General features: G+C 58.2%; 7 protein-coding genes; 2 read left to right on the top strand and 5 right to left on the bottom strand.

Annotated features, from left to right (window-relative positions):
- Window positions 1-36: 36 nt before the first annotated feature.
- Window positions 37-1,674, bottom strand: CHC_T00007701001 (hypothetical protein). XM_005711385.1 is given in 2 exon segments: window positions 37-213; window positions 214-1,674. The coding sequence occupies 1 exon segment, from the start codon at window positions 1,672-1,674 to the stop codon at window positions 214-216; it is 1,461 nt and encodes a 486-aa protein (XP_005711442.1). The 3' UTR covers window positions 37-213.
- A 119-nt stretch (window positions 1,675-1,793) lies between these two features.
- Window positions 1,794-3,698, bottom strand: CHC_T00007700001 (hypothetical protein). The gene has a single exon (XM_005711384.1). It carries the CDS (start codon window positions 3,696-3,698, stop codon window positions 1,794-1,796), a length of 1,905 nt encoding a protein of 634 aa, XP_005711441.1.
- A 364-nt stretch (window positions 3,699-4,062) lies between these two features.
- Window positions 4,063-4,677, bottom strand: CHC_T00007699001 (hypothetical protein). Its single transcript, XM_005711383.1, has one exon. It carries the CDS (start codon window positions 4,675-4,677, stop codon window positions 4,063-4,065), a length of 615 nt encoding a protein of 204 aa, XP_005711440.1.
- Window positions 4,678-4,693: 16 nt separating this feature from the next.
- CHC_T00007698001 (hypothetical protein) lies at window positions 4,694-5,340 on the top strand. XM_005711382.1 is given in 2 exon segments: window positions 4,694-5,275; window positions 5,276-5,340. 1 exon segment carries the CDS (start codon window positions 4,694-4,696, stop codon window positions 5,273-5,275), a length of 582 nt encoding a protein of 193 aa, XP_005711439.1. The 3' UTR covers window positions 5,276-5,340.
- Window positions 5,341-7,259: 1,919 nt separating this feature from the next.
- CHC_T00007697001 (hypothetical protein) lies at window positions 7,260-7,664 on the bottom strand. Its single transcript, XM_005711381.1, has one exon. The coding sequence runs from the start codon at window positions 7,662-7,664 to the stop codon at window positions 7,260-7,262; it is 405 nt and encodes a 134-aa protein (XP_005711438.1).
- Window positions 7,665-7,962: 298 nt separating this feature from the next.
- On the top strand, window positions 7,963-8,219 carry CHC_T00007696001 (hypothetical protein). XM_005711380.1 is given in 2 exon segments: window positions 7,963-8,151; window positions 8,152-8,219. 1 exon segment carries the CDS (start codon window positions 7,963-7,965, stop codon window positions 8,149-8,151), a length of 189 nt encoding a protein of 62 aa, XP_005711437.1. The 3' UTR covers window positions 8,152-8,219.
- Window positions 8,220-8,339: 120 nt separating this feature from the next.
- CHC_T00008479001 (Prohibitin) lies at window positions 8,340-9,281 on the bottom strand. The gene has a single exon (XM_005711379.1). It carries the CDS (start codon window positions 9,279-9,281, stop codon window positions 8,340-8,342), a length of 942 nt encoding a protein of 313 aa, XP_005711436.1.
- Window positions 9,282-10,386: the final 1,105 nt, after the last annotated feature.

Raw genomic sequence — 10,386 nt, 5'->3', positions numbered from 1 at the left:
GTGGCGCGGCGCATGCGGGCGACCGCGGCGCGTACGTGTACACGTGCGTCTTTATCGTGATCTTGTCTATCGTGCGTGCGTTTGCTCTAAGAGCGTGTGCTCTTAGGCCGCTTTCACTGCGCCCGCGCGAAGCTGCGCCGGGGCGCGGCACGTAGCCGAGCCGTGGGAGCAACTCTCTCGCCCCGCCAGCCGCGCTGCCGCCCCGCCGCCCCGCTACCGCAGGCCGAAGCCCTTGGAGTTGCGGATGGCGGTGGACAGGCGGTCGCGCAGCTTGGCGCGCGTGGCGTAGTGCGGCAGGAGGAGCACGTTGAAGCACGTGTGGCTGGTGGGGAGCCGGTTGCTGTCGCCGCCGGCCCGCTGGATGATCAGCACCAGCTTGCCGAGCCCGCCGATCGGCGCCCGGTCCGTCCCCGTCACAAACCCCAGGAACAGCCGCTTGAGCTCCACGTCGTACTCGCCCAGCACCTGCCACAGGTGCTGCATCACCGCCTCGTCGCGCTGGTACCCCTCGTACTTGGCCACGCCACGCAGAGCCTCAAAGTCCAGCTCCCGCTCCCCGACGAGCAGCGTCTCTAGCTCGTCCGCGCTCAGACGGTGCACAAACGGCCCCGCCAGCATCAGCGAAAACCCCATGGAAAAGTGCTCAAACGCCTTTTCCACAGATTTGTTGATAACAAAGTCTATGTACAGCCGCGCAAACTCCTTCCGATTCCCCTTCGTCACCGCCGTTTTCCCACCGTTTGCCATCAGCTCGTGTGTTTCCACCTTGCCAAACAGCCCCTCATACGGCACTTCAAACTCCAGTCCAAATACCTCTTCCACGTCATCCCCTTCGTACGCCAGCAAATGACCAACACTCTTCCCGATGCTGGGAAACGTTTCCAGCACGTCCTCCAAGTTGGCCTCGTATTCCTCCAATAACCCCTCCTCCCAGTTCGTACTCCCGTTTTGCTCCGCACGCACCCGCGCCACCTTGTTGCGCAACCCAATCTGCAGCTTCCGATAAAACACCGGCGGGAACTGCACATCCAGCAAAATCGAGTTGAACGCTGCCATCCCAAACATGATCCCGATTAGCGTCCATGACGTTTCCGACTCCAGCGAGTCCCGTTGCAACCAGTGGTACCGCGTTTCCTCGTCATACCGAAACATCCCATAGTCGGCCGATAGCACATGCTCCAGCAGCACCTGGTAAAACTCCTTGCGCACCCCGCCTTCGTCCACCCCGTCCTCCCCATCAAAGATCACTTTCAGAGGCTTGTGAAGCTCCCGCGGGCTGTGCTGTGCGTATTCCGCAACCTTGATAAACGCGTCCGATACTATATTATCCCGACGCACTTCCAGTACCAGGTATCGCAGCTGTGCAATCTGTTCTGGAGGTAGCCGCATGTTAGCAATCTGACCTAACGGCGTGATCTGCATCGGCAATGACCCAAATGACAGCACCGATCGCATCGACTCTTTGTTCATCGTCAGCAACGATTCCAACTCCAGTATCTTAAACTTGGCAACCGCCGACAGCAAAAAGCTATACTCGCAAAACGAAAACTTCCCCTCCGGCTCGTCCGCTGACGGAAGCGGTGGCAAGTCCGCCGCCTCGGCCGACAGCAAGTCCGGCTTTGACTCGGACCACCGCTGATAGTCTTGCCGCAAGTTCACCCGCTCGCTCACCATCTCGTTGTAAAACTCCTCCCGCTTCACGAAAAATCGTCGCTTTTTTTTCCGTTTCGTAGCATAGTATACACCATGATACACCAGTGCCAGCGCCTTGGTCGCATACTTTGCGTTTTGCCTCACTTTCCCGNNCGCTCCACCACCAACTCCGGAGCGCAGTTGCCAATCATCCTCAAAAACGCTTCACGCCCTTCTTGCTCACAACGCAGCAATATCCCCGCAAACTCGGCGAGCTGTGGCGCCCTTGCCCGTTCCATATACACAGGATTCAGAAATGCCAAAATCAACAAGTGCCCGCTCGCCGCACTATTCGCCACAGACGACCGAAACATGTCGTCATCATCCACGTACTGCGACCGCGGCGTCACCAACCGCAACGGTTGTTTAGCATCTCCGGAATACTGTTCCAACCAAGTCGCGAGCGCAAGCCCGTCATCCTTCAAAAGCCCAAACGCAACCTGTGTTTCATGGCGCAGTCGCGCCGCCGCATAACCCAACACCCGCATCCCCTCCTTTCCAAACAGTTGCTGGAAACTCATATACGCCTTATTCATCCCATCAATGTCCAGCTTCAAATCTGCAAGCACCTTATACTGCGGCCTCACAAAGCTGCGCATGAGCACCCCCGCAGACCCAAACCGCGACAACCCCGCCCGTGCCTGCAGCATCTTGTCAACAGAACACCTCGGGATATGGCTAGCATACACCTGCTGTGCCGAAACCACCGCAACTTGAGGGTCGGCCGTGACCATAGCCAGGTTGTGAAACCCCCCGCAAATGAGCTGTATAAATCGCAACGGCAAATTCCCATTCGCATTCTTGTTCACCCCCTTTGCACCCGTCGACAGGTAGTGCGTATCATTAATCCTTGGTGGCGAGATGGAAATCGGCAGCAGTTTATCATTGATGTCTCCGTCGCCAATCTGCCCCTGGCTGCCGTCACCCCACAAGTAGGCCTCGCCATTCTCCGTCAGAGCGCCAGAGTGCTGATCGCCGGCAGACACAGACACAAACTTGACCGGCAACGACAAGGTCGTCGGCGTATATAGCGTCTGCGTCGAACGCGTCCCGAGCTGGCCGCTCTCCCCTTTCCCCCAGGTTGCAATTTTGCCGTCGCTTCTCAGTGCCACCGTATGCGACGACCCGCACGCAACGTCCACATATGTGGTCACCTCTTCGGAATCTTTGGCACCCTCTTCTTCTTCCTCCTCTCTCATGCCCTTACTCCCAGTCATTTGCACATCGCCATCGTGATCAACCTTGGAAGCAGCATCTCCCTCCGGAGAAATGGGCGCGACGACTGGCGTGAACGAGCCGACCTGAACGCGAAAAGCCGACTGTCCTAGCTGGCCATGTCTGTTACTCCCAAAACCGAGAATAGCGCCAGACGCCGTGAGCACGGCCGAGTGCAAGTCGCCTGTCGAGATAGCAACAACGGGATGAGGCCACAGTGCAGCAACACAGACCGGGGTGTCAACCTTTGCGGCCGTGGCGAGGCCAAGTTGGCCGGACGAATTTCTGCCGCATGAATAGACACGCCCCATGTTGTCCAGGGCGAGCCAGTGAAACTCGGCGGCGGCAATGGCAACGATACGGATGCCGTCCAGGGCGCGCACGCGGGTGGGAAAGGTGACGTTGACGGTGCCAGCTCCCAAACCCAGCTGCCCGTAGGCTCCCGAGCCAATGGAATAAAGGGATCCAGAGGAGGTGAGGAGAAGGGCAAAATCTCGTCCGACGGCAACGGAAGCGACGGCGGGGATGGCTGACTCGTCCGGCGGCGCAGCGGTGCCAGGGATGAGGGATAGCGGGTGGGAGTCCTTGAACGACTTTCCGCTGGTAGTGAAAACGGCGGAGCCGTTGTGGGTGACGATGAGGGAAGCCCACAGGCCGGCGGCGACAGCTTGCGGGGCGGCGCTGGACTCCAGGGATGGGAAGAGACGCGGGTAAGGTTGAATCTCTGCACGGGTGGCGCCGAGCTGCCCATCTGCGGCGCTTCCCCATCCAACAAGGAAGACGCGCGCCATGACGGCGCGAGGTTGGTGAAGGGGTATTGCGAGCGTAGGACAAGGGTGAGGTTGAAAGGAGGTGGAAGAGCGGGTCCTCTGCGGACGTATGACTCTTCAAGTAGAATGATGATATGGAAGGTGCACTGTTTTTACGGCTATTTTGCCGGTCGCCCATTTTGCACCCATTCAACCACAACCGCAAAAACGAGCTCTTTGAGCACTTGTGGTGCCAGGCTTCCATCTCGCACATCAACTAACGATATAGATGTCCCTCACGTCACCTGCATCTTGCTCCCCCGTCCCCACCCCCTTCGTGCCCACCCCCTTCGTGCCCACCCCCTTCACGCCCTCCCCAGTCTTTCACAGAGCACACCATGACCGACTACCAGCCACTCGCCTTCGTCCCAGGGGGCGGCCTACCGGTGCGCAATTTGCATCGCACGCGCCCCGTCACCCTCTCCCCCTCGACGTACCCGGGCGCGCGCTTCCCGCTCCGACGACCGCGCCCACGTCTGCCTCTACCGCTGCACCGCACAACACCCACCGCCGTCTTCCTTCCGCCGGGCGGCATACCCCACATCCCGGACGACGACGACCGCCCACACGACGACGCCGGCACGTCTGACACCGACCTGGACAGCGAGCTCTCCCCGCCCGACACGCCGCCACCCCCCAAACCGGCGCACCAGCTCAACACCATCGACCAGCTGCTGGAAGAGACAGTGCCCGAATACGAAACATGGGTGGAGCGCAACGCGCGGCGGTCGCTGACGACGTTTCGCGGCGGCTCCGAGTGGACGCTGGGAGCCGAGGAGCTGAATGAGTCGCTGAGGCCATCCTTTCTGCAGCGCCACCGGCACGTGCTAGCGCCGGACGAGGCGTTCGGCGCGCTTTTCATGTGGAACGTTGTGGTGAGCAACGCGCGCGAGCTGGAGCTGCTGGCGTGGCGGGCGGTGGCGGAGGAAAAGCAGCTGATGCCGCCGGACATGGACGACATTGTGCGGGCGGAAGACATGGCGCCCGAAGCGGCTGTGTCGCGCGTGTTTTTTTGGACGCAGGACTGGGGCGAGGTGAAGCGGTGCGTGTTCCGCAAGCAGGAAGTGATGGCCGAGCTGGAAGGGACGTTCGAGTACTCGGCGACGCGCGGAATCGAAAAGTGGCTCGAGATGTTGGAGCGGTACGGCATGCCGTGCATCCTGTGCGCAAGCGGGCAGACCAAGGAGCGCGTGCGCGGGATTGTGGGCAAACTCGGGCTGGGCAAATACTTCAGCAGCAAGGACATGGTGTCAAGCGAGGACGAGTTCGATTCTTTAGAACAAATGCTGCTGGTAGGATCACTGAAGTCGTCGCGGCCGCCCGGGAAATGTGTGGTGTTTACGGACAAGCCCAATGGGATTACGGCCGGGCATGAGGTGTCGGCGAAAGTGGTGGGTTTGATAGGGGCGCACCCGGCGTACGAGATGAAGACGGCGGATCAGCTGGTGGCAGGTTATGATGAGCTGGTGGTGTATAACATGCGGCGATTGTTTTCAGAGGAAGGGATGGAGATGATGGACGCGCAGACGCAGCTCGAGTTTGACCGTGGAATGAATTAACATCCTGGACAGGTGAGGTGGGTTGACCGTCTCTAATCGCCTTGCCTTGCCCCTCTTGCTTCGTATCTCATGTCTCCTGTCTCTTTCCTCTTGCCTCTTGTCTCCCCCCTCATCCTGACCGCCCCTCGGAGGGAATGTACATTCGCAACTCGTCAGGCTTTTTAATACTGACTTCGATTTCGACTATTTGACTACGACTCTAACCTGACGCGGTAGGCGTAACCGCGAGGCACCGAGCGAGCTGTAAAACCGGGAATCCACGCACTGCGTTTATTGTTCTCAAGTTCGCTGCCTTCCTTCCTACTCCGGGGTCGCCCCTCCTCTTAAGTACTCGTCCCCCAGGGGGCCTGCACCCTCCCGGATCCCTTCCCGTATCCACGCCTTCGCCTACCGCCCCTCCGCATTGCGCTTCTTTCGCTCCGACCCCTCCCAAGTCCGTCTTCCCGCGCACAGCCTGGCCCACCCTCGACGGCCCGACGGCAACGGCAACCGACGGCGACACGACGCGGATCCCCCGCGCTTTCGGTTCCCTTCGCATTTTCGCGGGCGCTCGGTATCCGCTCGTAGGCCGCCCCGCACACGTCGCCCACGCGCACACGCAATTTTGTCGCAACAGTATGGTTGTAGTTACAAATGCGCCCCCATACTACACACACATCCCGTCATGGCCTGCCGATGTTATCAATCAACTCAATAACTCTCTTCAAACCCTGCAGATCTCCTTCCCGAGTTGCCGTCAGTTCGAGATCAATGCACCCCGATGTTCATCCTCTACCACAATCGACAAGCACAATCGACAAGCATAGGGAGATTTGTGATTGCATTAATCATGATATTTTTGCACTTCACGTCCCCATATAAAATGTCTTCCGTATGGCCACAGAATGGCATCTGTGATCTCGCGCTTCCATAGAATGCTTTGCTCTGCAGATGCAGACTTGACGCATCCGAGTGACATGCCATTTATACACAGCGCAAAACACCCCTCTGTTGCCCCCGTCCTCGGTAGCCACTACACCGTTCATAGGAATACCTTTTGCGTGACGCGGCATGGATCTCAGAGTGGTGAGCTCCTTCAGAACTCGTCTTTGATATTGCCCGTGAATAGTATTCAAAGTAACTGTCGATGGCGGGGAGTACTTTCTGAAGACTGTACACACAGCTGATGTACCTGGGTCTGTTGAAAGATGAGTAGATCTGAAAACGGGTTTTCAATCGGATCTGGATGAAGTTTCAGCAAACGGTCATGTTGAAAAGCCTGCGGAGAGCCGCCAATGGTTTTGACCTGCAGCCTCATCACTGGGACCTTCCCACCATCCGCGTCTTCACTTGCCGTGTTGCTCGCCTGCGCAATACGATCAATACGTTCCTTGACAAAAGGCCAGAAAATATCAGCTTATTTAATTGTGCATCTGCCAGGAGTTGATCAACGTCTGTGCCCACGCAGTTCTACATCTCCACGTGAGCTTTTGATTGACTATGACGGGGTGCGATATCATTTTCTTCTTGAGTACAATTTTGAGTTTCCGGAGAGCAAGGAGAATAGATACTTGCAAAAAATCGATGATTTGAATGACATGGTCGAACGACCTGACTAAAAGGACGGCACAACATTTCATGTGCCTCATCTTGGATACGTCCGGGAAGGAATTAGGCATGTTGCAGAATCACGATGTTACAAACTAGCTGCGTTCAAACTCTCTCAAAATCTCTTCGAGGGGCAGGCGCAAAGCGAAAAGCGCCGTCCAGATGGATGTTTTCGCAGTTCATTTGTCGGGGGACTGCAGGCTTGCAGACTTTAGACTTGAACGCAGTCTTCAGTATAAAAGTGACAGTGCAAGCACCATTGAAGAATTGTGCAAAATCATAGAGCTGTTCTTAACGCCTGTGACCCGAGTTACACCGATGAAACGTGGCAAGAGGCGCTGCTCGTCTTGGAAAGCAACAGCGAATAAAACCTTACCAAGTGTTAGGTGCTGAACTGCTAAGCGAATGGACACCTCCCCACGATCTCCTTCCTCTTCCCTCTCTCCCCCCCCCCGCACCATGAGCTCCTCACCCATCGTCCAGCCACTGTCCCGTCACCATCCCGCCACCATCCCGCTACCGTCCCGCCCGCAATGGCCTTCGTCCCGACTCCCTTCCCGGCAGCGGCCCGCCATGCTTCCCGGTCCCGCTCACGCCCGGCAGTTTCCATGACCACGCCCGCGGCCGCCCCAGCGTCGCCCGCGAAACGCTTCTCCCGCCGCGTTGTCCTGGCCGCCGTGGCCTCCGCCGCAGGCTCGCTGGTCGCCGCCGAAATCTCTACCGCGGCCGCCTCCACCCTCCAATACACTGTCGTCAAGCACGGCCAGGGCCCCACTGCCGCCGTCGGCGACCTGATCGGCATCCGCTTCAAGGGCGTGTACAACGGCGTCGTCTTCGACAACCTGTTCGAGCAGACCAAGCCCTACTTCTTCCGCGCCGGCTCGGAAACCATTCTCAAAGTACGTCGCCCACCCCCCCACCCCCCTCCGCCCCCCCTCCGCCCGTGGGTTAGCGCACTGCCGCCTCCGTCCACAGCGTGCCTGACCTCTGTCTCGTTCGCAGCGCAAGCCGCGCGTCTTCGCGCACGCCATTGTGCTCTACGTCTAACACCCCTACCCGCTTTCACTTGCGCCCAGGGCTTGGAAGAAGCCGTGCTGCTCATGAAGGTTGGCGACGTCTTCGACTTGACCCTCCCGCCAGAGCTGGCCTTTGGCGCCAAAGGGCGACGCGCGAGTGCAGGAAAGCCTGCTATTCCACCAAATGCCACCATCAATTACACGCTCGAGCTTTCCACCATTCCAGGCAAGGAACGCGAGTTGCTCGAGGATATTGAAGACGCTGACATCTGACTGCCCGTCTTGGAAAAGAAGACTATCGCCCTCCGACCGTTTCAAAATATAAACTTAATCCCTGCCTTCTCTTTCCGACTTCGCAGTGCGCCTGAGACAAGCTTGAAAACAGCTTCTCCGTTGGTTTTACATCGCCGCCGCCCACGCAAATTCGGGCTACCTACCGAAACAAAAAAAAGGAGCTTCTATTACTTCAACCATCCCGCCTGTCCCGCCTCCTTCCTTTCGCTCTCAACGTTCGGCGCCGCCACTGACGTCTCTTTTATCGACTCGATTGCTCCCAAATTGAGCTGCAACGTATCGGCGTCCAAATAGACCCGGTTCTGCGACCGCTGTACTGTCACAGCGATATCCCTGGCTGCCTCGATCCTGCGCAGCTGGATGAAGGCCGGGTTGTCCCTCATTGCGTCCCCGATCATCGTCGCCGACCGCGCCTCACCCTCGGCCCGGATGATAGCCGACTTTTTGTCTTGCCTGGCCTTCTCCACGATGAATCGCGCCCGCTCGGCCTCCTGCTGGGCGACCTGCTTGGCCTCCACAGCGGCCGTGTACTCCTTCCCGAACGACAAATGCGTGATGGACACATCGTCGAGCAGGATGTTAAAATCCAAAGCGCGCGCTTTGAGATTTCTCGAGATCAGCTTGGACACCTGCTCGCGCTGGGTGATGAGCTGGGACGCGTTAAACTGGGCGACGACCGACTTGAGGACCTCGTTGACGATGCTGGGGAGGACGCGATCGTCCCAGTCCGTGCCCAGGGTGCGGTAAATGGCGGGCAATTTCATAGCGTCCGGCCTGCTGAGGACGCGCAGTGTGATGGTGACCATCTGCAAGTCGCGCGACCCCGTGAGACTCTGGATGTTGCGCGGCTTTGCGCGCACGTCGTATACGATGGGCATGTCGATGAAGGGAATGCGGAAGTGGGTGCCCTCGCCGTAGACGTTTTCGCGCACGCCCATGACGCGGTTGAAGAGCACGGCGCGGTGGCCGCCGTCCACGTTGAAGAGGCCGTAGCGGTAGGCTGAGGACAGGCCGACGGCGCCCGCGGTGAGCGCGCCCAGTGCCCGCAGGCCCGCAGGCCCGCCCGCTGGCATGCGCGGCATGTTTGGAAGAGGGGGGACTTGCGCCATTGCGGGGAAGTGGAGGCGAATGTGGGATGGGAGGCGAATGTGGGACGGAAGAAGGGGTAAATCGATGATCGGGAAGCCGAGAGCGGGCTGAGGCTCAAAAGGGTAGAGCTGATCGGCGGCGGTGATCGCAGGGGAGCAATTGGATGGTGTGCGCTATTCGTGATTTTTGGTAACTTTAGAGCAGGTCGAGGTCTATTGGTTGTTCTCTATGCAATGGCACATTTTTATTGGCTACTGTTCCACAGCACATTTCGTGTACACGTGTGCAATTCGTTTAAAGTGCGCGAAGGAATGAGACGCAAGTGGTGTGGAAGAGCTCCAAATTCGTCAAACTACACGTGTGCTGCACTACAGTTTCATGGCAGCCAGCACCGTAGTAGGGCATACATCTTTAATGCACCATGCATGAGCACGTCTTCCCCGGTGTCATGCTAACCGACCGTCCACGACTAAAGTATTTTACCTCTGCGACATCCTGCGATATCCCTTGTAGATTTGAGGCATGGCCTGTGAAAGTTCCTTCTGCAAAGCCGTACGTTACACCAGGTACAAACTGGACTATATAGACCTAACGTACGAACAAAACCCCTTTAGTGCCAGAACAGTCTTTCACAAAACAATTGTTTACGTAGTAGTAACAGAGTACAGAGCTATATAGTTTCACAGCTAGTTCCTCAAAACTACACCAGAACTCTGGGGCTGCGACCAGAAGTCGTCCGCGCTCTAAAGGTTAGAGAGGACGCACCTACAGATACGCTGCGTCCTGCACGGCCTAGCAAAGCAGCATAACCCAGGCGCGGGGGGACGGAAAGGCGGCACTCTGGGCGGCAGAGGAGGCAACGGAGACGGCAACGGACGAGGACGACGCGGACGACGAGGACGACGAGGACGACGAGGAGGCCTCGGCCTGAGCGGCCTCGGAGACGGCGACGCACCCGGGACGACGAAGCCGGGAGGCACGGGGCATCCCTTGCTCTTGCATCCACCACCGAAGAGGATCTGTTGGCCACCCGGCCCGGTTATAATTCCACATCCCTTGCTCTTGCACTGACCGCCGAATACAATCTGCTCCGGAACTGCCCCGAAGGGGCATCCCTTGCTCTTG

The sequence above is a fragment of the Chondrus crispus genome, genomic scaffold (genome assembly GCF_000350225.1).
Source record: "Chondrus crispus Stackhouse genomic scaffold, scaffold_81, whole genome shotgun sequence".
Lineage (NCBI taxonomy): Eukaryota > Rhodophyta > Florideophyceae > Gigartinales > Gigartinaceae > Chondrus > Chondrus crispus.
Note: the sequence above shows the minus strand (reverse complement) of the source record. Positions and strands in the feature narration are given on the sequence as shown.

Bases quoted from the DNA above. Each gene is read 5' to 3' on its own strand.
- CHC_T00007701001 (XM_005711385.1), bottom strand. From the start codon at position 1,674: ATGGTGAGCGAGCGGGTGAACTTGCGGCAAGACTATCAGCGGTGGTCC.
- CHC_T00007699001 (XM_005711383.1), bottom strand. From the start codon at position 4,677: ATGTCGTCCATGTCCGGCGGCATCAGCTGCTTTTCCTCCGCCACCGCC.
- CHC_T00007698001 (XM_005711382.1), top strand. From the start codon at position 4,694: ATGGCGCCCGAAGCGGCTGTGTCGCGCGTGTTTTTTTGGACGCAGGAC.
- CHC_T00007697001 (XM_005711381.1), bottom strand. From the start codon at position 7,664: ATGCCGATCAGGTCGCCGACGGCGGCAGTGGGGCCCTGGCCGTGCTTG.
- CHC_T00007696001 (XM_005711380.1), top strand. From the start codon at position 7,963: ATGAAGGTTGGCGACGTCTTCGACTTGACCCTCCCGCCAGAGCTGGCC.
- CHC_T00008479001 (XM_005711379.1), bottom strand. From the start codon at position 9,281: ATGGCGCAAGTCCCCCCTCTTCCAAACATGCCGCGCATGCCAGCGGGC.